Source organism: Myripristis murdjan, chromosome 21, assembly GCF_902150065.1.
Source record: "Myripristis murdjan chromosome 21, fMyrMur1.1, whole genome shotgun sequence".
Classification (NCBI taxonomy): domain Eukaryota; kingdom Metazoa; phylum Chordata; class Actinopteri; order Holocentriformes; family Holocentridae; genus Myripristis; species Myripristis murdjan.
This window is the reverse complement of record NC_044000.1, coordinates 13,575,638-13,603,593: the sequence shown is the minus strand read 5'-3', so window position 1 is coordinate 13,603,593 and position 27,956 is coordinate 13,575,638. Positions and strand designations below refer to the sequence as shown.

Genomic DNA, 27,956 nt, shown 5'->3' with positions numbered 1-27,956 from the left:
CTATTTTTTTCCTTGGCTTTAATCCTAATAGTTGAAGTCTGATACAACTGGTCAGCAAAAACGTTTTTCCTCTTCTGCTTTATATGTTTCAAGAACATTTTATTTTTGCTTTCTGCACCAGTTTCCACTTTTAGGCACATTTATTCTCTTCACCAGGTAGTTTCTGTACAAAATGATTTCTCACACAATTCTATGGTATTGATCCTGTGTGTGACCTGTTTCTCCAGAACAAAACTAGTTAAAATGTAGTTGAAACATCATCATTTAATGCAGAGATGATCAAAACTGTTGCTTTCATGAGTTTGCAAAAGAAAAGATTCCAGTCTCTCTTTCCAGTATGACCTACACACACACACACACACACACGCACACACACGCACACACACATGCACACACGCACACACACATGCACGCGCGCGCGCGCGCACACACACACACACACATAAAAAATACATCATGTATCTGCGAATTGTTTTTTCTTCTTCTTCTTTTTTTTCATTTTCAAATAAAACTTTTTAAAGTGTCATTCAGCAGGTAGAAGCCAGGTGGGCAGAGAGACAAGTGCATCATGGAGGATTTGACCTTTGACCTGTAGGGGCAGATATACAAGTATAAGCATCAGCATGACCACAGCAAGAGCTGCAATGAAGCACATCACAAACAGCTGCCTGTAAATAATGAACCTCTTCTAGAAATCGATGGCAAACAAAAATAAACAACATATGGGGTTTCACAAGTAGACACACACATATTTTTACTCTTTCCAGGTACAAAGTATTGGATGCTGACATATTACTTTAAAAATAAATGTTAACAATGACTGAAATTACACAGCTCTGCTCTTGGTTGTTATTATAACAAATATGGTGTACATTGGTTTGATATGTACTGGTCTTTTTGCCATCTTGGTTGGTGCATGTGCCATCAAATTAATAGAAATAATATTAAAACAAGTCAGCATCACTTCAGGGGAGAGTGGGATAGTTAAAAGGGGCAGCGACACACCACGATACTACAAATGTTACTCCAAATTCCAAAATGAGGTGTTGCTTTGAGCCTTTGGACATCCTCTGATCTAGAAGGAGCTTGAGGAGAAGAGTGACTGACAGACTGGTTGGTGCTGGCAGCTCAGACTGGGTCTTTACCTCGGGGGCAGCGGTTAGGGCACAGAGCAGCATGAGGCAATCAGGTTAGCCTGTGAAGGCCTGGAAGTCTGAGTCTGAAACAGGAAGCAGGAAGTGTAAGACAGACAACACCACTGAAGAAAAAAAAAAAGAAAACATTTTGCAGCTTAAATTCCATTAATATGGTGTTTTTCACCTGTGCAGTTGTTACATTGTCTTTCTGTGATAAAGGCCTTTTCTAGTCTTTCTGAGGTAAAAAAAAAAAAAAAAAAAAAAAAAAAAAAGAAAAGAAAAGAAAAAAAGACCATAGCATGACAGTGCTCAAGGTGTGGCCATAGACTGGCTCCATGGGTGTGACGAACTGTTAAGGTGGTAAAAGGTGATACCGACAAGGGATAAAAAGATGAAAAAAATGTGAACTAAAGCAGCAATGAGCATGTGAAAATGAGGAATGTTCAAAAACATTATGAAATCTGTGTGCCAAAATAATATTCTGTGTTAGTCTCTGGTCTCACAAGTTGTGGTGCTCACATTTTCCCTTCACTTTTAGGTCTTTTCAGTTTGATTTTAAGAATTCTCCTAGTGACAATATTTTCAAATAAGGTTTATCTCTACATAGCACATTGGTGTCACAGCTTCTTGAAACGAGAGTTTGAATTGGAAACAGGTAGAATTAATTTTGTGCTCCACATCACTGTTTGAAGATCTTCAGCTGGATGAACTCAGGAAAAGAGAAGCTGGTTTTAGCCCAGATTTGATCTCTTCACTGCTGATTTTTTGAGAAAAAAAAACTCCTGCTTTTTGTTAGTTCCAAAATAATTTTAGGAAATTATTCTCACAAAAGCATGACTGACGGGTGACCAGCCTGCTGTTGAGAGCGATGTTTTTCAAAGCATGGACCTCCACTGTTGGGTCATGATTCAGTCTTTGTTGCAGAGATTATCCTGGAGCAAAAATATTACAAAAGCCTTTTGATGTAAGGTAGGCTCAAAATACTAAAAACAAATAGCTTTGACTACCTGATAAAGTTTTGCTCACGAGAAAAATATGTTGAAAATGCAGTTCTAGTACTGCTAAAGTTGACTTGTGAGCTAGATGATCTCACAAGCTGATCAACTCAAACTGGTTTGGCCTACAACTGTACAGAGGAGCTGAGAGGAGAGGCCTGCAGACAGAGAGGTGGAGACAAGAGACAGACAGGCTTCAAATGATCAACTGGCAGCAACTGATGGGCACATTTTTGAGGCAATGTAAACGCTCCATATGGCTCTAGCGAGGCTGGTGATGAACAAATGGAAATAAGTGAGTGTGGACAGTGGGGGAAACAAAAGTATTATCAGTGAATGAAGAAGAGGGAATGAGTTCTGTTTGCCATTATTGTTATTTCAATAACTCATCTACATTGCCTCAAAACAGCGTCTAGAGCTGTTAGAGATCCAGAGAGAACAGAGACCCTGCAGAGTTCGTTTAGGATGAAACAGGACAGGCAGCATGGCAGTAGAAGTCTGTTTTCCCCTGTTATTCTTTTCCCCTATCATTATTAATATTATTATTATTGTTACACGAAATTAACAGAAAATGCTATCAATTATGGGAAATGCATAAAAATAACACATTTTTCTGCCACATAAAAAAATCAAATATCCCAACTCCTCTTTTGGGTGAAATTTTATTTGTTATTTCCCTTTTAACAATCTGAGAGAAAAAAAGACAATAACACAAGGCAAGTCAATGTAGTACATTTATAACACGCTGAAATATACTTCTCACAGAACCTCTCTCTCTCTGTCTCTCTCTCTTTCTCTCTTTCTCTCTGTCTCTCTCTCTCTCTCTCTGTCACACACACTCTCACACACACACACACACACACTCCCTTGCTCTATCGCAACACAGCCATGAAAGTTTGGAAAGACAAACTGATAAATGTCTCTTGAATAGGCAGACCAAAGCCAAATTCATTTGAAGTGATTTAAAATATCTGTGCGCTCTGTAACTTCAGGAGTGCTTGATTTTTTTTTTTTTTTTTTTTGGCCAGTGATGATGGTTATCTATCGAAGTGACTGCAAAAAAAAAAAAAAAAAATGTGCATGCCATGCCAGCTAAATCAAGCCCCTGTGAAAAGATGTATGAAAACCATTTCAAATGATAATTTAGCTGGGTCTGTAAATGGTATAGTAACAGCACAGAAAAGGGACGCTGCCTGTAAGATGCTCATTTGGATTCCTTAACTTCCTCGAGTCCTTATACAGCCACAGAAGGAAAACAAAAAATAAAGAGTATAAGTAACTTTGTCAGAGCAAAAGTTTAAAACATATTACTTGCAGTATTTTTTTTTTAACAGTTTTACATCTTGGCATGTCCTCCTGCTGTTCTCAGCAGTATTCAAAAACAAATCCTTTCACAGCTTTGCTATGAAGAGAGTGATTTTTTCTATATTTCAGTTAACTCCTCCTGTATCTCGTTGTCAGGAGACATGTGTTTCCACATCCACTATCATCAAAGCTTTAATTGGTGTCATTCGTTTCACTGTCCTGTGTAAGATGTACTCCCAGTGATATCATAAACTCACATTATATCATCTATTCCATTGAAAACAGTCATTCATTCAGACAGTTGTTAGTGTTCCATTGTTTGCGTGTGTGTGTGTGTGTGTGTGTGTGTGTGTGTGTGTGTGTGCGTATGCGTGTGTGTTTACGTGTGTAGCGCGGCTGACAGTTTGGGTTCTATCCAGCAATGCCATGGTAACCTTTACTCAACATTCAGTGGGGTCGAAGGGTTTGTCTAACCCTCTCTCTCTCTCTCTCTCTCACACACACACACACACACACACACACACAATTACTCATGCACATGCTCTCTCCCTCTGTCTCTACATAACACAAACACACACATTCACCTTTCTCACATTACCGAGATGAGCTGAGCAGCTTTCCACAACAGCACTGGGGCACAAAAGGTTTTTTTTTTATTCACATTACCAGGCTGTGCACAGGTATTTTGGCTGCAGGCCTTCAATATATACTGTAAATAAATGTATTTTTGCACCTGTAACCATTTAATGGAAGATGGGGTGCTATTTGTTGATGGGGTCTCCACTGCTTCATGGCTAAAAGCCAACACAAGCCCATGTAGCTGCAGATTCACGGAGACACTGTCCAGAAATCCGACCTGGTCATTTGAAACCACTACTTGTAACTGGATGACAGCTTATAAAAATTTAACATCACTGCTTTGTATCAAGTACAAAATCTTTTCGCATCCAGGTGCTTTCAGTGCACTTAAAGGAACATTCATCCATTCATTCATTTTCCACACCGCTTATCCGTAAGGGTCGCGGGGACTTAAAGGAACAGTTCACCCAAAACTCAATAGCAACTGCTCTTCCCATTATCATTATCAAAACATTCGACATAATCGAGATTCCTCGGGGGCAAAGAGATTTGTTGGCAACTATTTCCTGCCGAAGAATGCCGACAAACTATTCACCTTGTATTCTCCTTGTTTTCCAGCGTTCTGTGTGGCAGAATGGAAACCTCACCAAATCACACAGAAATTATCTGGATGGATAGAGCTTTTGTATATTCGGGTGAACTGTACCTTGAAACATTGATCATAAGCATTGATTGAGGCTTGTTTTCAGTTTTTAACTCTTATTTAATCTGAAAATAATTTCCACCCACTGATGGTTACTGTGCACAATCACACTTGGGAACTTAATTCTACAACAATCAGTAAAGTGTGTGGAGCTTCTTAGGGGGCAACACCCATCTGAACCAACAGGTTCATTCCCTAACACTCTGCAATTTTCCCTCTGCTTATAGCTGCAACAAGCAGAGAAACTGGTCCCTCTTTAGTAAACAAGGGCACCTTCAACAAATACATCTAATACTTTAATGGACTGAGCTTTTTGGCATGTGGCCCTATTTTGCATCCATATGATTATTTAACTCGATACACACAGTGTGGGATGCAAAATGGCTGCCCACAAACTGCCACCGATAGGTGCATTAAACCTCCAGGAAAACCAAAGGAAACTCCCAAACTCTACTAAGCTCATTTGGCACTGAATGTTGACAAAAATACATGGCCTCACTAATACAGACTTTCTTTTTCTGAGTTGGCACATTCGCAGTGGCACTGTTAAGCATTGTAAAGCAGTGTAAACAGACCCACAAAGGCACCAAAAGGATCAGAAATATAAAAGGTTTGAATCATAATTTCTATGTCACTGTGCTTTCCCAACAATCATAATACCCTGCTAAGGATTGCTCTATAGTGAGCTTTGCTTGCACAAAGCCTCTTGTTCTAACTCTATAAAGTGCTTTCGCCAAACACTTTCATCTAAATTCTAGGTCAAAAATTGGTAGACCCTTAACCAAAGCAAACTACTGCCAAATTAGCAGTTTGCACTTGGCGGGGTTTCCTCTCTCAAAGGCACTCAAATCTGGGGGTCATAGCTCATTTTGCATTAAGATATTGTAAAAATACAGCATAAGAGCCAATATAGTACAGGTAAATTGACATTAGCAGTGATATGTGAAATATTATGAAGGTATAGGTTTAAGACATGTTCTCACTTTACAGTATTCTGCCAGTATGTGCTCCACAGAGACTCTGCTCTATATCTATAATGAAAAGTTTAGTCTCGACCAGGGAATGAGGATTATTAAATAAAATTAATATTCTTGCCATGATGTGATTCACTAGACAAAGACCTGTGACCTAATTTGGATTTTCATCTATTGTTTTGCCAACACTGAGCTGGGCAACTGAACAACTCTACTATTACATAAGTCTGACACATTCCCTTTGCCAGGGAGAACAAGGACCGAGTCTGTACGAGAAAATTCCACAGCAAGGTCTGAACTGACCCAAAAGCACACATACTGACATGGACACACACATGCATACAAACCTTTGGACCAAGGGAATCACCCCTCTGCACTGGATTTGACTCACTTATATCAAATACACTCAGGTTTGCTACATTTAAATCCCTCTAAAATCACGTCCCACTCTGCAGTCTCAACAAACTCTATTTTTGGCAAATATACATTCAGAGACAATGCTCCATATTGTCTAGCATGCACAAAAACAAAACAATCTCAGCTTCTGGGTATTTAGGCAGCGTGTGGAAATATGTGGATTTGGCAATGCAACAAGGAAAACCAGCAAAGTCACCACACTGTTAAGACCTTCGCTGTCAAAGCTGACTCACTATTTCCTTCCATAGGTTAGAGATGTGATGATTATATGAAGGCCTTGTGATTACTTGAGGCACTGCCCCATATTACGAGTCAGACAAGCAAATTACAAGGCTGCAGGCAGAAAAACTGAGGTAAGTATAATGATGGAGAATGCATATCATCCAGCCACCCTCCCATACACACACACACACACACACACACACACACACACACACACTCTCTCTCTCTCTCTCTCTCAGCACACAATACAGCCACACTTCTTTTTCTTTTTCACACGATCATCATCGTTTTTTACAGCAGGTTCACTTTCGTCATTGTACTGGTTTAAAGGCATAGTATTGGCAGTGGTGGATGACCCTAGAAATGAGGAGCTACCCTCAGCACGCTCCCCAGATTGACTGACAACTACCTCCCCCTGCTCCCCCAACTTACCTCCAGGCCTTGAGCCTTTTTTCCCCTTAATCTCACTCTCAAACTGCGCCTGATCACCTCTCTCCTGTTTTCCAACTTTTGTGCTATCAGCCCCACTTTGGTTTTTAGCCTTGATAACCCCAACTCCTCTACGGTCCCCAGTTCTGTCAATCAAGACTCTGATCCCACCCCCAGCACCTGAGATGAAGTCGGTTGCCGTGGTTGCAGCTGCTCTCTGCTGGGCCTCCATTTCTGACAGGCTGCATGCCAATGCCATCTGTAGATCTTCATCGTCTTCATCATCCTCACTGCCTCCCCCCACCCCTCCGTAGTGGAAGTAAGGGGCAGAGCTAAATGACCGTTGTGTGGCTGAAGAATGAGCATTGAGGCGTGATCTGTCGGGCTCAGCGGGCGATCTGGATTGTTGGAGGCGTGCTTTAGGAGGTGATTGATGGGGCTGTTGCTCTCGTCGGCTTAGCTCCAGGGCGAGGGCCATCTCATCCTCCACGCCTAGAGAAAACACAGTGATGAAGGTGTGCCCAAGTACATAAACATACACACATACGCAGAAATACACAGGCAAGAGAGTTTGAAAAAGTGTTGTCAAAATACCACAATTCTCACTCTGAAGTTCAAATCCAGACACTGGATTTTAGAATTGATGTTCAGAAGGTGTAGCAGGTTTACCACTGTGCCATCAGTTCACCGGTAAATTGTTGTTCATGCCACAATATCAACTTTGTTAATATTCATGTTAATTAAAAAAGTGTGTTTGAATAGCTAAAAATCTTCAGAGGCAGCTTATCATGAACATCATTTCAGAAATTATTTACTAAGCATGTCCTATCAGATTAGAATTTTAACATAGCAGTAGTAAATAACTGCCAAATCTCATAATTTTCTTAAGAGACTCCAGATTATCACATTGCTGCCCCGCTTAGGGCTGTGCCATATGATATGGTTCATGATAATACCGGTACAAATTTGTCCACAAAAAAGTGTCCTTATGGCACCTTAAATGCCTCACCACTACAGATTATTGAGCAAAGGAAGTGTCATTCAGTGCTACATTCGTGTCGTTTTGATGTGTCATTTTTTCGATGTCTTGGACCTATGCTATCGCTGTTGTTGGCCCATGAAATACATTGCACCAAAAACACAGTCTCCATGGTTATTTTATTGACGGCTGCAATTTTGCCTGTAATCAAAAATCTGTATGTATGCAGACATGACCGTAGCCATCCATGAGGACACAGAGGTCTGGACTTCTGTAATTATGTCATATGCAAAAATAATATCGGAGCCATATAACTGAATGAATAACTGGGGTTTGAAAATGTCTCTTTAAGTGTCTGTTGCTGCTGTGTGGAGGTGAGTGAACATGCTGGTGTTGCAGCTCCTGTTACTCAGTACTCCCAACACTCCAATGTCTCTGTCTCTACTCTAGGTGAAACTTGCAGTCTCTCTCTCTCTCTCTCTCTCTCTCTCTCTCCCTCTCTCTCTCTGATTTAGTAATTACATTACATTGATGCATGTTATAATTCTTATATTTGCTGCTTCATAAAAAATGTTAACCTCATTGGTTCTATAAGCTTAATGTTTCCACATTTTTCCCATATTTTTCTCATGCTACCAGTTTTATCAACCAGTTTAACTGGATTCAGTTTGAGTGATGGATTGTTTGACATTATTGCCGTGTTTTCAGCAGTTTGACTCCTACTGTGGCTATTCCAGTGCTTCTTCTTACACCATCCATATGCTGTCTACATGTAAACATCCTCAGGATGTGACACTGAAGCGTAATTTCAGCTAGTAGAATTACATTTAGTGATAATATTTATCAAGATATCCACTACTGAATTCAGTGTTTTGAAATGGCAACATTAGAATTGAAATTTAGGATATTGTGACAACACTAATTTGAAGAAAGGCTGGCAAACATTTGTAGACAAATCCATATTTGCGATCCACTTTTTTATTCCACTATTTAGGGTGAGCGTTTTTACCATTAATAAGGACAGTCTTTAGAACCCCATCCTCCTCAATCTCTGTTCTCTCCTGTCCATTCTCCTTTATCCTATAAGCAAGACACATACATAGACAAACATTAGTATTAGATATACAGTACATAATAATAAAATCTGAGCTAAAATAAGTCATCAAATGTAGAGGCAAATATTATGTTTCCCAACTTATCTGATTTTGCTACGAAAGATATTACATACTTTTTGGTGGTGGTACGCTTGCCATTAACAATGCGAGTGGAGGTGGAAATGGATTTGAAGTTACCCATCCCTCCTCCCATGCTGCTCAGCCCATCCAGACCACCCAGGGAGGAGGAGAAAGAGGTAAACTCAGCTACAGAGAAGAGAAGAAAAGAGAAGAGAACAGAAGAGAAGAGAACAGAAGAGAAGAAAAGAGAAAAGAGGAGAGAATTGTGTTATCTTTGTGTATTATTACTTGATTTTATCTTCTTTGCAAAGATACTGCTGCTGTGTTATTACTAATGTGTTTTTGCCGCATAGTGTATGTACTGCAGTTCAGTTTCAATAAGGGCAGAGCTTAGATGTAGTAGGTTTTAAAATGTGTCTTCTTCATATGAGGGTTACAACAGTAGGGGGAGATTAGAAAACAAACATACAAGACAACACTCGGCCTCCAAATCTTGATGTCTGAGATGTGCTTGTTCTGTATCTGTGTTTACTATCCTTTTGTCTATTTTTGTGTCTTTTCTCTGTAAAATCTCGTCATGACAATCCATTTTGTTAAAAGCATTGTGTAAACAAACTTTACCAGAACTGTATAAGACAGAGCCTGTAAGCTTCTCTCCATTACTTTTTATTTACATTTCCCTGTTGCTTGTGTTGTGTAATTTGCCTGTCTCCTGGAGGGGATTTTCACAGGGAATTGAACCTGTGCCCCAACTTCCACACTGATATCACGTGAAAGCATGATGCAGATTTTCAGAGGTATTATATCTAACAGGGTACTCACAGTACAGTGTGCCATGAGAACAAGCCTAATTAGACAGCAATATTCTTCATGTGACATTATTGATATGCAACTGTTTACCTCCTGTTGAGGGGAAGGAGAAGAACCGACTGGGGCCCAGGCGAGAAGAGGAGCTCTGGTGGCTGTGGAAACCATGACCATGCATCCCCCCAAATGATGAGAAGTCATCTGAAAGAGTGGGAGAGAGACATAATCATAGGGAGCATAATAAGTCATATCTTACTGACAGGCAAAATGTCACAATGAGTTGTTATGAGAACTACTAATGAAGTTAACTTAGGCCTTACTCAGCCCAAATCTGTTTTTTTTTTTTTTTTTGTATTGTATCCAGATTGATTATAGAAAGTCTGGACAGCAGAAAAAACACACAGAATGTGCTTTTTACAAATCAGGCCCAAACCACATCTGGAGATGGCGATTCCAATCAGATTTGTACAGATGCGTCTCAGTCTGGACGCTCTGGACACTCAAACAGGATTTATAGTTATGTCACCTGCAACGCGACACACAACAACAATGTCAGTTCCAAGTGACAGAAGTTCATGATAGCGGCTGCTGTTACCATGGATACATTGATTAATATCAGCCTTCTCCATCGCTGAATTTGTCTACTGCGATGGAGATGTTCAGCACCACGACTTGTTTGTTTGGAGGGCGAGATGATGGATCTCCATCTCCAGCATGTAGAGAATGATCCCTACGTTGTTACCATGGCAACCTGTGCAGATAGGTTGGTGATGTCTGGACCAAGCAAATCCCATCTGATCACTTGCTAATAACAGTGTTGACGGTCTGTCTTAAAGGTCTGATTTGAGAAACAAATCGAATTTGCCTGCAGTCTGAACAAGGCCTAAAGGTTAAGCAAGAGCATCTTCTATTTTGAAGACCTCTATTTGTAACTCTTGCTCTATAAATGAATGAATGGCCTGATGCATCATTAATTTGCCAAATAGGCCCGTTAGACCCCTCGAGGTCCTTAGTGTTTGTCCAAAAAGGCCCTATCAAATTCAGAACAGTCTTATTTAACTGACGTGATACTGTATAAGAGTCATTCCTTTGTAATAGTATTCACTGTCAAGTCCCAAATACATCTTGTGCCGCACTTACCAAAGAAGCTAGCGAAGGGATCCTGACCCCCGAAGAATTCCCTGAACACTTCGTCTGGGCTGCGGAATGTGAAGGTGAACTCTGGGAAATCTGATGAAAAATCTGTTGGAGAGCTGGGGGAACCTGGGAGATGAATAGTGCCGATGATGATGATGATCATCGTGGTGTGAAAAGAGGGGACAGGGAAGACACAGGAAGACACAGGATACAGGAAAGGGGGAGAAAGAGAATGGAGGGGAGCAAAGAGTGAATGAGAGAAGAAGAGATGTAAGGGAAGCAACAACAGCCAAAGGAAGAGTGATGGACAGGAAAAAAGTGACAGGAGATAAAACACAAGCATGCTTAGTCAATTAATTAATTTATCAATGTGATAAAAGCCACTGTTTTTCATGTGTCATGAGGTACTGTCATTGCTGTACAGTGACAGTGTCTGTCTTTTTTTTCTTTCTTTCTTTCTTTCTTTTTTTTTTTTTTTACCTCTGTGTCGCTTTCTGGCATTTCCAAAGTTGTCATATGCTTCACGTTTACTCTCTGTTGGACAGGAACAGAGTATGTCTCAGTGATGGAATCAGATCTTGGACCGACGTTACATATCAAATTTTCATGCAACTTCATTCCACTCAAATAAATATTTCCATCCAATGAAAATGATCAAGTGTGTTTGCATCACCACTTCGAATGATCCATGTGGGTTTGGTAACACAGCAAAAGTAAAAATGTTTTGACATTTGCAAAAGTTACAACATGCAACTAATTGCATGGAAGTTGCACTGTATATTGTTAGCCTTATAGGAATCAATACAACTCTCTGACACACACACACACACAGTTACACACACAGACATATACATACACGCTGTGCTAACTTACTGTCAGACAGGACTTCATAGGCTTCGGCCACTTCTTTGAACTTTCTCTCTGCTTCCTCCTTATTGTCTGGGTTTTTGTCTGGATGCCATCTCAGGGCCTGCTTCCTGTACCTGAACACACAAACACAGACATAAAAATTGACACACACACACACACACACACACACACACACACACACACACACACACACACACACACACATTATATATTACAATCTAAAAAAGTGCAAAAGTAATATTGCAAAAAAATATTTTAAAAGCAGCTTTTTTCCCACTAAAGGGAAATATGGATAAATACATAGACAGCCAATGGCCTGGTGTAAAAGTCCAGGAGACCCCTAGTATACGCACGCCTTCTTGATGTCATCCTGAGTGGCTGTTCTGGGCACTGCCAGGACTTCATAGTAGTCCACCATGTCGCTGGGCTCCTCTCCTCGCCGCACCACTTCTAACAGCAACAGCAAGAGCAACAGCAAAAAACATCAATGCATTTCGAGGGAAAATACAACAAAATTATCTTTCAAATTCTTACACACCGCTGTTGAGTTCTCTCCTCTGATTGGACAGTAAAAGTGTTCTGAGTTCTGTTATTTTTTAATTATACTGGGAAAGTTTGGAAAGTCCTGGTTCATATATAAACCATGCTATGTTGCAAAAATCCTCTAAAAGGGAGCTGGACTGCAGGATGTTTGATATTTACCTAAGACAAAAATGATAAACAACAATAATGTAGTCACATAGTTGGCTACCTAACCCTCTTGACTACAAGCAAGGCCATATCTAAACAAAGTTGCTTATTCTGACTAGCCAATAAAGTAAATAAAGAACATGGGTTGCATCCTTCCCTTTTTTGTGTATTGAATAAAAGTGGAGAGTTTAGTGTTTCTCACTCTGCATTAAAGACCCCACTCTATTCAGTGGTTGTGTGGCACCATCATAAGCTAATTAAATATTTTATTGCCCTCATCCTTTGATTTGCTTAAATGTACTCTCATTGACATTTTACTAATTATTTTGTTCAAAAATATTTCAAAATACACTAATGGCTAACTACCTGATATCTCAGACATTTTTATGGCATTTCTTGGTCAACAAAATATAATATTCAAAGTCAGGGATGAGTAAATACTTCTTTGTGCAGCTATACTGTGCATCATCAAGAGGCAGACCCACGAATCAAACATATATTCATGCCATATTTGGGCTGATATTCTTATGACAGGACTATAAAACTGTCAGAACTGGAACCAGCTTTCTAGAAATAGTCCCAGTTGTTCCAGTAAGCTGGCCACAATCAGAGTAGCCCTGTGTCAGCATTCAAACCCTCATGCCAATCTCATTAGCGGACTGCGACAGTTTCAGGGCCAGGGGGGAATTCCAAACTGTGCTAAACTAAACCCAACCAAACCAGGCTCTGTCCACCCAGGAGCAGCCGGCCACTCGCACTGTGCGGGGACATGCGGTATTAGTGTATGTTATTTCCAACTTGGGCGCTCCGTCATGGCATCTGACAGCTGCTGCTGTGACACATGGACAAACTTATACACAGACAGAGGCACATGCACGCAGATGGGCACACGCGCGCCCGCGGCCATTGTGTAATGTGTAGCCTATATGTCTTTTCTTTAAACAACTAAGATTTTATAGTTTGGTGGAAAAACAACATTTCCAAATATGGTAAAGCCGCGCATCTAAAATACAAACAGATTGCTCTGCAGTCCACAACTGGGAGCTGTAACGCCATTCAAGAACTACACTGACAAGTTATCGCTTCACATGTATTATGAACCTACCGTTTGAAGCTTTTGGCAGAAAGCAGTGGGCGGTGTGATCGCCTGTTCCAGAGACTGGAGCGAGAATGAATTAGTGTTATTGTAGTAGTGCCTCCGGAATGCGCCTCCCCGCTCTTCGTGACAGTCGCACAAACAAGCCCCCCTCCTCTGCTACACAATCATACTACACCGCCCCGAAACAAATATATATACAGGCTGTAAATGTATATATAGGCTGGTAAAACAAAACACCGCGGCGAGGTGTTTGCCGTCTTGCCTCTGAGGCCTGTCCCCCTGGATCATCTAACCTGACAGTCAGCTCCTTCGTCCTTCTCCTCGCTTAAGCTGGCCGCGCTACGTCACCATCAGCTGAGAGAAAAAAATAGAGCGTCTAGTCCATGGTCTAGTCTAGAACATGCCAGTGTTTGGAAACGTCACCACACCCGCCCCTCATGTCTGCCTGTTGCTCTGTGATAATATGGCTTATCCTGTAAAACTAACCATTTCAACCTTCTGCTGACTGGGTGTAAATTACGGATTACGCTAGAATGGCCTATTTAGGATCAGCATGTGTACAATAGACGAAATATTCGCTTCTGTTCAACTGAACTGTATTCAAAATCATTTAATTTACAATAAAGGTAATTCACTGAAAAAGAATAGCCCTACATGGCATTCAACATAGGCTACATACAGGCCAGCATACAAAATAATGTTATAAACTGTATCCAGAGAATAACTGCAAGATATTATAGTGATACAATAGAAGAGGAAAACACACCATCAAGATCACTGTAAATTCACTATTAAATACCACAAACAAACTGTGGGCAGGGTGTTCAAAAGCATGTTATGGAAATCATCTTTGGATTATTAATATAGTAAATGACAACACCCGATGCAGCAGATGATGACAGCATGACAACACCACAAAGCATTACCTCACGATATACGCATTACTAATAACAAAGTAAAAGTCCCTGTAAAAATAGGCTGCACCGGTCAAGTGGTTTTCCAGTTGAGATTGTCACCAATAACATCAATGAAGCCAATAAAGGCACTCATATGTGTAGGCCTATGTTGGCCTAGTCTAAAGCTTAAAACTGAGTATGATCTAGTATTAATAAATTATTTCCAAAAATCCAAAACTCCTCTGGCTTTGACTCTGTATTAACGTGAATCGTTTCAACAGTTTTATGTTTGTGCTCTACTAGTGTAAGATTTTATCTGAACTGCTGGCGCCCCCTTGAGGATGATTGCGTTTTCTTACTGAGAGACGAAGAAGAGAAAGAGGCTGCAGAGGCAAAGCCAGTTTTTCAAAAATGAGGGGGGCGGAATCTTCAGGAGTGAGACTTTTTTCTTCACTCAAACGTAAATCGGCATGTTTGCGCCATTTGTATTGTGTGCATTTAGGAACTAATTATTTGCCCTCTATACAAGTTTTGCTTCATTTGGGTAAGAAAGTTGTAAAAAGAAGAGCCATGATATTTTCATGGACAACAACAGACATCTGCAGTGTGAAGATAGGCTGCCTCAGTGTGATTCCCGTGGTTTCCTCATATGAGGCAGTGGGTATCATTAGAAAACGCGCGCGCGCGCACACACACACACATGTTACAATTATGATGACGATAATAACTGGAATTATCTGCATACGTGACTATGCATTGTGGTAGTGTGTGTGTGTGTGTGTGTGTGTGTGTGTGTTTGAGCGTGTGTGTTGTTCTTTTTTTTTCTCTTTTTCTTTTTTTTCTTTCTTTCTTTTTTTTTTTTTAACAGACAAACAGCATGTTTACGCTCCAGCATATTTGTAAGTGCAGCTGTCAGCCACATGGGGGAGCAGTACAGCAGAGCTTGGGGGTGTAAGTGACCAGTTAGGATCCCATGCAGTTGATAGACCAAAATATCCCACTGTGGTAGAGATACTGTTGGAAAAAAACTACTTCAGTAAAAATAAAAAGGGCATTTAAAATAAACATTAGAGTTTCTGTTTGTTTGTTTGTTTGTTATGTTTCACAAAAGCATTTACACGTGATCTTTGTTATAGTTTAGAATTCAAAAAAGAAAAGAGGACACCGACACACTGAAACTAAATAATCCACAAAATAAAAGTGAACAAAGTGAAACATAGTTGCTGTAAGTCAAAGAAATCATTCTCTGGTGGTTAGTGCAAGTAGTTCAGTACAAGAGCCAAGATATAGTGAGGAGTGAATTGCCAACCTCAAAAATGCTCAAATGAAATTAAATTGTAAATTATGTTCAGTGAAACACAGTTGGCTTGTTAGTGCTGTTTGGAACAAACCACTGCTCTGTTGAGAGAAAATCAAAAGAAAGTCTTTCAGCAAATGTCAGTCAGTTCTGACTTTGTTATTGAACTTTCTTGTGATTTCAATACACGATCCCCACAGCAGCCATTTTGACATGAAGAGGCAGGGTACATACAGGATTTGGTCTCAGGTTTGCTCTTAGTCCCAGTCTCACTATTAGTCTCAGTTGGATATGTGTTGTATGATATGTGAGCAGTTGTACTGTAATTTCCCTGTAATTGTTTGTTTTGTCTGTCTATTGTGGACAAGTGATGAAATGTCCTTGTGGGACTGCACCACAGCTTGAGGAGTGTAGGGGAAACATCAAGGTAATTTTTCATGGGGAACACTGAATTACAGTTAATTTGCTGTGGGGTTTGAGTCAGTTTAACTCAATTTCAAATTCATTGTGGGGTTAATGACAGTACGACTTTAAGCATTAAGGAGTAAATTATTCATTCATTAAGTAGTTTGCTGTATATTGTTACAAAGCCTTAAATTAACAAAAAACATTTAGGGATTAAATATACACCTCTTTCTATGGAACAAAAAAAGCACTAATCATGGTACTAATCATACCAATCATCATAATCATTCTAATATTATAAATAAAAAAGGCTTGCACCACCAATACCACCATCACCACCACTACTACTTCTACTACTACTACCACTACTGCTACTAATATAATAATGATGATGATGATGATGATGATGATGATGATGATGATGATGATATGACTAATATCTGATCACTATTGTTTATCACTAAGTTTACATTTTGTTTGTTTATTTATTTAGTCATTAATCCATTCATTCATTTATTATTAATTAGTTGTGTTTTGTCTTTTTCATAGTGAGTTCATGGCAAACATGACAATGATTACATGTCAAATGAAATGCAAATATGTAAATAATGTTGGCAGTGCACAACAATGACCACACATTCATTACAAAGGTTGATGACAACTTTTTATTGATAATGCTGTCATATCACCATCACAGGTTATCACAGAATATTGCTAGGAATGTATTATGCTCATGATAACTTTTGGAATGTGTGATGACAAAGCCTTGATGAGGTTGAGCCCTTTAATATTCTTCTCCTTCTTCATCTTCCTCTCCCATGCTGTCAGTGCCCACTTCTTCATAATCCTTCTCCAGGGCAGCCATGTCTTCTCTGGCCTCAGAGAACTCGCCTTCCTCCATGCCCTCCCCCACATACCAGTGGACAAAGGCCCTCTTGGCATACATGAGGTCAAACTTGTGGTCCAGACGGGCCCAGGCCTCAGCGATGGCTGTGGTGTTGCTCAGCATGCACACAGCCCTCTGCACCTTGGCCAGGTCTCCTCCAGGAACCACTGTTGGAGGCTGGTAGTTGATGCCCACCTTGAAGCCTGTGGGGCACCAGTCCACAAACTGGATGGTGCGCTTGGTCTTGATGGCAGCAATAGCAGAGTTGACATCTTTGGGCACCACGTCACCACGATACAGCAGACAGCAGGCCATGTATTTACCATGACGAGGATCACACTTCACCATCTGGTTTGCTGGTTCAAAACAGGCATTGGTGATATCGGCCACTGACAGCTGCTCATGATAGGCTTTCTCAGCAGAGATGACCGGGGCATAGGTGGCCAGAGGGAAGTGGATACGGGGGTATGGCACCAAGTTGGTCTGGAACTCTGTCAGATCAACATTCAGGGCTCCATCGAAGCGAAGTGAGGCAGTGATAGAGGAGACAATCTGGCCAATGAGCCTGTTGAGGTTGGTGTAAGTGGGCCTCTCAATGTCAAGGTTCCTGCGGCAGATGTCATAGATGGCCTCGTTGTCCACCATGAAGGCACAATCAGAGTGCTCCAGGGTGGTGTGGGTGGTCAGGATGGAGTTGTAGGGCTCCACTACAGCTGTGGATACCTGGGGGGCTGGGTAGACAGCGAATTCAAGTTTGGATTTCTTCCCATAGTCGACAGAGAGTCTCTCCATTAGCAGGGAGGTGAAACCTGAGCCAGTGCCACCACCGAAGGAATGGAAGATGAGGAACCCCTGGAGGCCAGTGCACTGGTCAGCCTGCAAAAAACAACAACAGAAAACACAATACAATTACTTTAGTCATTTGAAACCATACTTCAGCTAAGAAAATTGTTAAACTAGGTAGGAAGTTATTTCATGTCAATCCTTATTTTGACAGCAGTTTTCATTCTGTATCTAACTCAGCTGTTGCTCAGCATTTTCCTTTAGTAATTAGGAGTGGTAGAAAACAAGCTATTACAACATCATGCACATTACTTAAGGGGATTGGCTGCAGGGCAGTTTACAATTGTGTTTGTTAGCTGAAGTTCCTCAAGTTAGTGGTCTGCCAAACCACTTGGTGTGAATTGGGAGGGCCCTTTTCTACTGCTTTTGCCTAGACGATAGAACTCAGAGAGTTTGAAGCCCTCTGGTTACAGAACAATGTTGACCTCTAAAAACTGCTACATGTGCCCTTTAAATTTAGCTATGGTAAACTAGCTAACTATGGCAATAGAACCCTTACCAGTTTGCGAGTCCTGTCCAAAACAAGATCAATGATCTCTTTGCCAATGGTGTAGTGACCACGGGCGTAGTTGTTGGCTGCATCCTCCTTTCCTGTGATCAGCTGCTCAGGGTGGAACAGCTGGCGGTATGTTCCTGTACGCACCTCATCTGTGAAATGGAACAATTGAAGGCAAAAGTTGAGAAGAAAGTTCCCGAGGTTCAAACTGCTCAAGGCAAAGTTGTACAAAAGTATTATTATACTTGGCGCTTTGACCTAAGAAGAAAGATGGTGTTATCTGCATATGCTGTATGGTTTGGATACATTTGTGCATGTTAATTCAATAATCTCCACTCTTATGAACCATTTACAATTTTTTTTAACAATTATTAGTATGAAATTAAACATTCAAATGATTATGCACTTTTTAACCATTGCCTTTTGTATTCCTAGTTGAATAACAAAATATGTGTGCTATAAAATGGTTAATCTCAGAGTGGCCATGGTTAAGCTGTGACATTAAATGGCTGCAAAGGACTGGTTAATGTGTAAGTAATTACTACTGACCAATCACAGTGGGTTCCAGGTCAACAAAGATGGCTCTGGGAACATGCTTTCCTGCCCCTGTCTCGCTGAAGAAGGTGTTGAAGGAGTCGTCTCCTCCTCCAATGGTCTTGTCACTGGGCATCTGGCCGTCTGGCTGGATCCCATGCTCCAGACAGTACAGCTCCCAGCATGCATTGCCCATCTGGGCTCCGGCTTGGCCGACATGCATAGAAATACACTCACGCTGAATGGGACAGATAGAAGAACAATAAAAGGGTAAGTAAAACCATAGGAGTTTGACAACTGATATACATGGAAACCAGAGCCTCAGTTCCTAATATCAGACACACATTCACTAAGCAGACTGATGCAAAAGTATTGCCTTACTCCCAAAAGGGACTGCTTAGAATTTTTACAGCAATTTTGAATTGGACATGTACAATTATTGATTTCCAGAATTATTATGAGTATGCCCTTAAAGATGCTTTCAGGTGAGTAGTTTTCTGCCTTTTGTTGTTTATAAAAAAGGAGGGAAAGGAATATAAAAATACCTAGAGACTTTCATCATCAGTGAGAGCAGCAGGCTCCCGATGTTCTTTGTCCAAGTATTTACAAAATACAAGACAGACTTCCTTTTCCCTTCAGGATACAATACAGCAGCCTTCGTCTATGTTTGGATTGGCCTTAATGTCTAGTTACCATCTTTGGTATGATGTCTTTGCACTGAATTTAGAGAGCAAATAGCTTAGCTCTAAATATCTTTGCAAACATACTCTGACTTCCAAACAAAACAGAATGTTTAAGCTACACTGGCCTGTGATGCCTATACGCAGGCCAGTATTTAGTCAGTAGTGAAATGCAGTTCATACAGGAAGTTCCTTAGCTAAAACAGAGCATGCTCAATATGCCGGCACTGTGGGGCAGAATGTATGCAGGCAGGAAGTCTTGCTAAAGAGGAAACGCAGTTGTGAGAGTCACTCCTGCTAATACCCTTGGCACCAGTTTGACAGCTTCCAAAAGAAGTGGAACATACTGTAACTGAGGCAGTATGTCACAGACAGGAAGGCCCTGCCTCAACATGATGGGAAAACCTTCCCTCTCTTCTCCATCCTGCACCTCCCCTCTTTCCTCTTTCCTCCTCCCCTTTGTCTCTTTCTCCTCCCCCATCCTGTCCAGCTGCATGGTGCTGTGTAACACTCAGAGCTGTCTCTCTCCTTTTCTCTCTCGAACCAAAAACCCCTAACAGCTGCAAAATGGCTGCCAACCAACCCATACTGGCCGGCCCAGACCACTCCTCTTCTCTCTGTTCTGTCTATCCATCCCCCCACTGCCACGATTACGACAATCACTCTTTCTTAGTATTAAGATCATTATAATTCCTCAACAAAAACATGATTAAGACTCTGATAACTTTCCCTTGAGTTAGTTGTGTTTCCCACCTTTTCAAATGACTGTAGAAGGTCAACATGTACTAAAATGACAAAGCAGTCTAGTTCAAGAACTGTCTGTCATCTGACCCAGATTGTCTGATTGTACAGAAATGACTTGGAAAGATATTTTTAGTTGCATATAACCATCTCGCCACATCTCACTCCTTCAGTTCTTAACAGATATTCGCTCAAACTTTCACAATATACACTGAGATCATAATTATCATCATCATAAAGAATAAAGTACTTTTTGTACTAGCCTTTAATCCCTACACCTAAGATCTTTTGAGCATTAATGAGGCTTAGCTTCTGTAATCCATCTTGAACTAATAAAGTGAGATAAAAAGACAGCCTGACTGAAAAAAAGAGAGAATGGGATTTTTTTTAAGATACGTCATCAGCCAGTTACTCACCATTTTGTCTGCTTGTCCTTCGACTGACGTTGAGGATTCAGAGAGAAGGCAGAAGTGCGGAGGAGAGGGAGAGTCAGGGCTTATATAGACAAGGAAGCAGAGGGGCCAGGCAGGAAACCACAGCAAGCAGCTGCATAACTCATTGGCGGGAGGGAACAGCAGTTTAAAAAAAAGGAGGGAAATCCCTGATACTGTCTGCTTCACTCTTTCGTGTTTCTGCTTGTCTTTCAACATGAACTTCTGCTGCTCTAAATTCAAGAGCAAATATGAGTCTCTTTCATTTTCATTCTTGCCCTCCCTGTCTGTCTATCATGTGTCAGTCCCCCCTCATCTCTATCTCAGTATTTGCAATGAAGCATTATCTGTAAACTATGAACTAGTTTAATTGCATATATTGCATAAGCCAAGTAGGTATAAAGTGGTGGAATTTGCCAACGGTGCAACGTTCACACCCCTTTGTAGGCAGGCAGGCATTTTTCAGCATACTCTTCAAGGACTGTGGGACTGTTTGGAAACTGATCATGCTTGCTTTTTGCATGCACTCACACCCACACATTCAATACCATGCACAAAGCTGCCCCAGTATTTAATTAATTCATTAAATAAACAGTTTGACCTGTCAAAAGAGACTATAAAGAGGTCTATTAATTCCTTTATTCATGTTCATCAGATCATATACATTTTTTAGCATAGTTAAAATAAATGAGTGATCAGTTACAGTCTTTACAATCACTTTAATGAGAGAAAATGCATGAAATTAAAAAGCATGGGATAATGGTCATTATAATTAATTAATTCATCATATACAATATTATTGGCAATGAATATATCACAGAAGAGATAATTACTAAAACAACTTTTAAGAGTGTTCTGCTATAACTCATTACAGCTCCAATAACCCCCTTAAGATCACAGAGCTGTGAGTCATAGATAGCATGGGTCCTATTGTTGCCACAGGCCACTGTCTGGGCATGAGGACACTCACAAACAACACCAGCCAGTGAGTCAGTCAGTTATTCTCTCTCTTTCCTGAGCTCAGAGTCACAGCTGAATGGTATGTAGAAAGCAACATAGGAGCTCTTTCATAACTTACATTCCACCAGGGAGAGGATAGAAGGGGGAGGGGTACAACTGAGAGGGTTTGGTGTTAAGTTACTGTCTTTCACAGTGCAGAAGAAAATGGTCTCCAAAGCCACAAAGCAAGATGTTTTTTAACCACATACACTTTAGTATTGCAAACATTGTAGAAAGATTTTTTTTTTTATTATTATTATTTATTTATTTTACTTGAATTTAAAATACAGTTTAGTGTTATCCCAGTGTTCTCAAGCTTTGTAAACATGATTCTTACATATTAGAATAAGTTACTAACATTTGTTAAAATGGTGAGTCTAGTGGTGGGCTACCTTTTGTTTCTGCTTGGATTGTGGATGGGGCCTTAACTATAGATTCCACACATACCAAAAAAGGCATGCATCCTTGGGTGCAGAGAGTACTTTCAGTTGAGATCAACTGCTTGTGTTGAGAAATTAATCTATGGAGTAATGAGACAAAGTCTGGTTTATTTGTTTTTTTGTTTCCCCAATGCTACATTTAATCTCTGTGGATGATGATAAGAGGGTTTTTTACATTTGTCAATTTGTAAACTGACTGAGTAATTTTCTTGGTTTATTGATAATTCTGACTGCCATACTACAAAAACCTAAATGAGTTCCCCATAAATTCTACCACCAATAAATATTTGACTTAAGCCAAATATGTTTTTGCCTTTGTGAGGTTAGTATTCCTGTCCCTCATCCTCCTCTGCTGTGCTGTCAGTGCCCACTTCTTCATAGTCCTTCTCCAGGGCAGCCATGTCTTCCCTGGCCTCAGAGAACTCTCCTTCCTCCATGCCCTCCCCTACATACCAGTGGACAAAGGCCCTCTTGGCATACATGAGGTCAAACTTGTGGTCCAGACGGGCCCAGGCCTCAGCGATCGCTGTGGTGTTGCTCAGCATGCACACAGCCCTCTGCACCTTGGCCAGGTCTCCTCCAGGAACCACTGTTGGAGGCTGGTAGTTGATGCCCACCTTGAAGCCTGTGGGACACCAGTCCACAAACTGGATGGTGCGCTTGGTCTTGATGGCAGCAATAGCCGCATTGACATCTTTGGGCACCACATCACCACGATACAGCAGACAGCAGGCCATGTATTTACCATGACGGGGATCACACTTCACCATCTGATTTGCTGGTTCAAAACAGGTGTTGGTGATGTCAGCCACTGACAGCTGCTCATGATAGGCTTTCTCAGCAGAGATGACCGGGGCATAGGTGGCCAGAGGGAAGTGGATACGGGGGTATGGCACCAAGTTGGTCTGGAACTCTGTCAGATCAACATTCAGGGCTCCATCGAAGCGAAGTGAGGCAGTGATAGAGGAGACAATCTGGCCAATGAGCCTGTTGAGGTTGGTATAAGTGGGCCTCTCAATGTCAAGGTTCCTGCGGCAGATGTCATAGATGGCCTCGTTGTCCACCATAAAGGCACAGTCAGAGTGCTCCAAGGTGGTGTGGGTGGTCAGGATGGAGTTGTAGGGCTCCACTACAGCTGTGGACACTTGGGGTGCTGGGTAGATGGCAAACTCCAGCTTGGACTTCTTGCCATAATCAACAGACAGACGTTCCATCAACAATGAAGTGAAGCCAGAGCCTGTGCCACCACCAAAGGAATGGAAGATGAGGAATCCTTGGAGGCCAGTGCACTGGTCAGCCTGTAAGATGAAAGTTATGAGATGTACAAAATGATAATCCACTGCATTTAGTCTGGCATGAACCAGGTGCAGTATACTACAGACATGTCCTGGATAGTCTCACCATCTTGCGAGTTCTGTCCAGTACGATGTCAATGATCTCTTTGCCAATGGTGTAGTGTCCACGGGCATAGTTGTTGGCTGCATCCTCTTTTCCTGTAATGAGCTGCTCAGGGTGGAAGAGCTGGCGGTAAGTTCCTGTACGCACCTCATCTGCAGACCAAAATATCAGAAACAAGAAGTGAAAGTAATTTACTGTGTAAGAATGTTGCCAAAGACAAATCAATGTTAGCAACACTATATTGCAGTGCTTCCCTACAGCTATGACAAAACTTTGTTCTTTGAATAAATAGATGTTCATCATCTGTGTACATATTAACTTTTTTGTATTTATTAAAAAAAAAAATTAAGCGCTATAATGTCATAATTGAAATCCATGTGCTTTACCTTTTAACAAAATTAATTGCATCTTGGAATTGTTGTCAGAAAACTAGTTAACATGTACTCCATTCAAAAGAATAATATTTTATCAGTTATTTAACTGTGTACTGACCAATGACGGTGGGTTCAAGGTCAACGAAGATGGCTCTGGGAACATGTTTTCCTGCCCCTGTCTCACTAAAGAAAGTGTTAAAGGAGTTATCTCCTCCTCCAGTAGACTTGTCACTGGGCATCTGTCCATCTGGCTGGATCCCATGCTCCAGACAGTACAACTCCCAACATGCATTGCCCATCTGAGCCCCAGCTTGGCCCACATGAATGGAAATACACTCACGCTGGAGACAGAAAGAAGCATTGCTCAGTTCCAACATGGATATATATATACACTCCTGATCAAAATTTTTAGACCAGTTGAGAAATTGCAAGAATTTACATTTTGCACTGTTGGATCTTAAGAAGGTTCTAAGTAGAGCTTCAAAATGCAAAAAGAAGAAATGGGAGTGAGTGCATAAGCAAGGCCTCTCGCAGCATGCCATTGCTGCTGAGGTTGGACACAGTAAGACAGTCATTTTAAACTTCTTAAAAGATCCTGAGGGTTATGGAAAAAAAGTCAAGTGGTAGACCCAAAAAAATTTCACCGGCCTGAGCCGGAGGATCCAATTGGCTGTCCGTCAAGAAACAGGACGATCCTCGGCCCAAATTAAGCTTGTCACTGGTGCCAGCTGCAGTCCCATAACCATCAGACGGCATCTGCGAGAGAAGGGTTTTAAGAACAAAAAACATCTTCAAAGGCCTCGTCTCCTTCAACGGCACAAAATTGCCCGTTTGGAGTTTGCACAAGAGCACCAAACATGGGACACTGAAAGGAGGAAGAAAGTTTTATTCTCTGATGAGAAAAAATTTAACCTTGACGGTCTTGATGGCTTCCAACGTTACTGGCATGACAAGGAAATCCCACCTGAGATGTTTTCTACACAGCACAGTGGAGGGGGCGCCATCATGATCTGGGGGGGCTTTTTCCTTCAATGGAACAATGGAGCTTCAGGTTGTGCAGAGGCGTCAAACGGCAGCTGGCTATGTGGAGATGTTGCAGGGGGGATCGCTCATGACTCAAGGCCATCGTCTGTGTGGTAATGACTGGGTTTTTCAACAGGACAACGCTGCAGTTCACAATGCCCGCCTGACAAAGGACTTCTTCCAGAGAAATAACATCACTCTTTTGAACCATCCTGCATGTTCCCCTGATCTAAATCCAGTTAAGAACATTTGGGGTTGGAGGGCAAAGGAAGTTTACAAAAATGGACACCAGTTCCAGACAGTGGATGCCCTCTGTGAAGCCATCTTCACCACTTGGAGCAACATTCCCACTAGCCTCCTGGAAACACTCGCAACAAGCATGCAGAAACGAATTTTTGAGGTGATTAACAAAGGCTGTGGTCTTAAACTTTTGATCAACTGATGAACAGCCTATTTTAGTTTAATGGTTGTTTGCAATAAATTGCTTACTCAGTTTTATACATATATGTATGTATGTATGTATGTATGTATGTATATATATATATATATATATACACAAACACACACACACACACACACACACACACATACAGATTTGATCTGAATGAAAGGGCCTTGTTGCTGTGATTTTCAGTTTCAGCCCACATCATAAATGTAATGTCTGTGTTCTTGCTATGTGAAAACTTTTTGTAAATTTGTCGTAACATCAGTTGCTTTAAAATAATACACTCTGTTTATTAAAAAATATATATATCTCACTACATTGAAACACTGAATAAAGCTTTTGTCTGAAGCCAACTCAGTACAATAAACAAATACATTTCATTCTAAGTAAATATATCTTACCATATTTTATCTCCTTTCTCCAATGTCCAGGTATCGGAATGAAGATGTAGTGCTGGAGACAGCTGTGTTCTCTGCTTTTATATAGTTTGACGTGAACAGTGATCTGATCTGAGCTGTAATCAGAGAATACAATTATGAGACCATGATAGCATCATCCGCTCCACAAACATACACACAAAGCAAAAGGAGGTCACCACCCTATTCATTGTGAGTGTGTGGTTTTGTGTGCATGCATGTTTTGTACTTATATGTGTGTGTGTGTGTGTGTGTGTGTGTGTGTGTGTGTGTGTGTGTGTGTGTATTCCTCATATTTCAAAAAGGATAGGGTCAAAGTCAATGAGAAGAAGGCAATGTGTTGTCATTCTGCAGGATTGAGAGCTTTGGTGTGCTTTCATTATTTAGCCAAGTCCAGGATAAAGCTCCAGCTTCTTGCAGATGGATGTATTTTTTTAAATTGTTTCAGCAATGATAACAACCACCAGTCAAAGAAAGGAATCCAACTGAAATCAATCCAAAATGTGTGACTTATTTCCTACTTAAAACTGAAGAAAAGTTCCAGCTAGATTGGGGCCAAGATTTCATTGTCATTAACTTTATTCACATACTCAGTGACTTTGAATCTTGATAAATCTGAACTAATAATATGCAACAGTTGAAAAAATTAGCTTCAAATGTGTTCGCTGCAAATTTTGAACTTGTAATTATAGAAAACTTTGAGCAAAAGTACCCTGTATTTTAAGTTATGGTGGCATTTTAAGAAAGATCAATTGCATTTCCACCTCTCAAGGTGGAAATATAATCATATACACAAATGAAGTTATGCTTAAATGTTGGATGAGGCTTCAAAGAGAGAAACATTTTCTAAACACATATTATTTGTTCTGAATCCTGAACTGTTTTGAAAAGATATTTTGAACAATATCAAATACTTACCATTTCCATCAAAAGGAAATGCATTGTTTGCCAACCATTGAACCCATCTACTTTCCCACACTCTTCAATGAGCTTCTAATGAGCTGACAGTCTTTTGAAAATAGTACAATGTATATAGGACCTGTTCCTGCCTCCCTGTTGGTTCCTCAACCCCTTGGAGACTACAGAAACTGAATACAGGTGAATAACCTCAATAGGTGTCAGCTGACTAAATTGTGTAAATACAATAGCAGTTTTGATTTGCTTACCAGTGTGGTTTCATGACATTTAACATTAAAGTCAAACACAGAGAGAATTCATAAAACAGGAAAGTTCAAAGTCATGGTTTCTAAAGCCCAACTCCAGTGGCCTCATTATCCCATTCAGATTTTTAAGCCCTGCAAATCATACATTTAAAAAAAAAAGTTTGCTTTATTTTCTATTTTAGTTACATTTTTACCCTCCCCCAAAACCGGTGGAGGGTAAGCACACACATGCCCATTTTAATTGACAAGAATCAGTTAAACTGGTGATAGTCATAATATCTTGGCTCAAAAGCGTGCATTTTCAACTGGGTGAATTTAAGAACAAGTTAGATCACTTTCCAGAGCAGAAATCTACCCCAAGGTGCCTGAGATAATGTTTGCATCGACTGTGATAGCAGACATGAGAGGTATGACTCAGTGATATTTATAAAAAGAGCCATATGAGACACTGTGTAGTAATCTAACAAAAAAGAACAATTTTCCCAGATATGGATTAATCCTTCTAAAGGTTTTCTTTATCTATTGAGATCACCACTGAAATATATTTTCATTCTAGGACACTGTGGAGGATCTCCATAAAACACATCCATTATTAACCATTGCAAGTCATTATATGGTATGTGCTTGTCTTATTCATTGAACTCATGCACGTTGTATGGTTGGGAAAGACTCTGTGTATCTTGCTTATCTCTAACAAACCCAAAATAAACCAGAGACACAGCAAAAGAGAGCTGCAGGGAAATGTGAAATATACACTATATTACCAAAAGTATTCGCTCACCCATTCAAATGATCAGAATCAGGTATCCTAATCACTTGGCCTGGCCACAGGTGTATAAAATCAAGCAATTCCAGCGTGGAACTGTCATAGGATGCCACCTGTGCAACAAATCCAGTTGTGAAATTTCCTCGCTCCTAAATATTCCACAGTCAACTGTCAGCTCTATTATAACAAAATGGAAGCGTTTGGGA

At 40.6% G+C, this 27,956-nt stretch overlaps 3 protein-coding genes across 4 annotated transcripts; all 3 read right to left on the bottom strand.

The window, feature by feature from the left end:
• Positions 1 to 244: 244 nt before the first annotated feature.
• Positions 245 to 13,876, bottom strand: dnajb2 (DnaJ heat shock protein family (Hsp40) member B2). 2 transcript variants are annotated; one of them, XM_030080672.1, is made up of 11 exons: positions 13,524 to 13,876; positions 12,082 to 12,178; positions 11,732 to 11,841; positions 11,339 to 11,392; positions 10,862 to 10,984; positions 9,815 to 9,922; positions 8,968 to 9,100; positions 8,749 to 8,819; positions 6,941 to 7,252; positions 1,146 to 1,219; positions 245 to 589 (listed from the first exon to the last, which is right to left on the bottom strand). In XM_030080672.1, the coding sequence occupies exons 2-10, from the start codon at positions 12,144 to 12,146 to the stop codon at positions 1,191 to 1,193; spliced, it is 1,005 nt and encodes a 334-aa protein (XP_029936532.1). In that variant the 5' UTR covers positions 12,147 to 12,178; positions 13,524 to 13,876; the 3' UTR covers positions 245 to 589; positions 1,146 to 1,190. The 2 variants fall into 2 exon arrangements, with proteins under 2 accessions (XP_029936532.1, XP_029936533.1); XM_030080673.1 differs by having other exon boundaries at positions 13,811 to 13,851.
• Positions 13,877 to 16,753: 2,877 nt separating this feature from the next.
• On the bottom strand, positions 16,754 to 20,782 carry LOC115379774 (tubulin alpha chain). Its single transcript, XM_030080671.1, has 4 exons — positions 20,712 to 20,782; positions 18,890 to 19,112; positions 18,344 to 18,492; positions 16,754 to 17,877 (listed from the first exon to the last, which is right to left on the bottom strand). Exons 1-4 carry the CDS (start codon positions 20,712 to 20,714, stop codon positions 16,900 to 16,902), a joined length of 1,353 nt encoding a protein of 450 aa, XP_029936531.1. The 5' UTR covers positions 20,715 to 20,782; the 3' UTR covers positions 16,754 to 16,899.
• Positions 20,783 to 22,424: 1,642 nt separating this feature from the next.
• LOC115379776 (tubulin alpha chain-like) lies at positions 22,425 to 24,275 on the bottom strand. Its single transcript, XM_030080674.1, has 3 exons — positions 24,056 to 24,275; positions 23,567 to 23,715; positions 22,425 to 23,463 (listed from the first exon to the last, which is right to left on the bottom strand). The coding sequence occupies exons 1-3, from the start codon at positions 24,234 to 24,236 to the stop codon at positions 22,489 to 22,491; spliced, it is 1,305 nt and encodes a 434-aa protein (XP_029936534.1). The 5' UTR covers positions 24,237 to 24,275; the 3' UTR covers positions 22,425 to 22,488.
• Between the last annotated feature and the right edge of the window lie 3,681 nt (positions 24,276 to 27,956).

What these genes read in the sequence shown, in the direction of transcription:
- dnajb2 (XM_030080672.1), bottom strand. Translation starts at nt 12,146, where the DNA reads ATGGTGGACTACTATGAAGTCCTGGCAGTGCCCAGAACAGCCACTCAG. An exon ending in TGCCAGAAAGCGACACAGAG is followed by an intron (nt 10,985 to 11,338) that starts GTAAAAAAAAAA and finishes TTCATCTCCCAG; the next exon opens with GTTCCCCCAGCTCTCCAACA. An exon ending in CTCCTTCCCCTCAACAGGAG is followed by an intron (nt 9,101 to 9,814) that starts GTAAACAGTTGC and finishes TCTTCTCTGTAG; the next exon opens with CTGAGTTTACCTCTTTCTCC.
- LOC115379774 (XM_030080671.1), bottom strand. An exon ending in CCTGGAACCCACTGTGATTG is followed by an intron (nt 18,493 to 18,889) that starts GTCAGTAGTAAT and finishes TCCATTTCACAG; the next exon opens with ATGAGGTGCGTACAGGAACA. An exon ending in TGGACAGGACTCGCAAACTG is followed by an intron (nt 17,878 to 18,343) that starts GTAAGGGTTCTA and finishes TGTTTTTTGCAG; the next exon opens with GCTGACCAGTGCACTGGCCT.
- LOC115379776 (XM_030080674.1), bottom strand. Translation starts at nt 24,236, where the DNA reads ATGGGCAATGCATGTTGGGAGTTGTACTGTCTGGAGCATGGGATCCAG. An exon ending in CCTTGAACCCACCGTCATTG is followed by an intron (nt 23,716 to 24,055) that starts GTCAGTACACAG and finishes TTTGGTCTGCAG; the next exon opens with ATGAGGTGCGTACAGGAACT. An exon ending in TGGACAGAACTCGCAAGATG is followed by an intron (nt 23,464 to 23,566) that starts GTGAGACTATCC and finishes TTCATCTTACAG; the next exon opens with GCTGACCAGTGCACTGGCCT.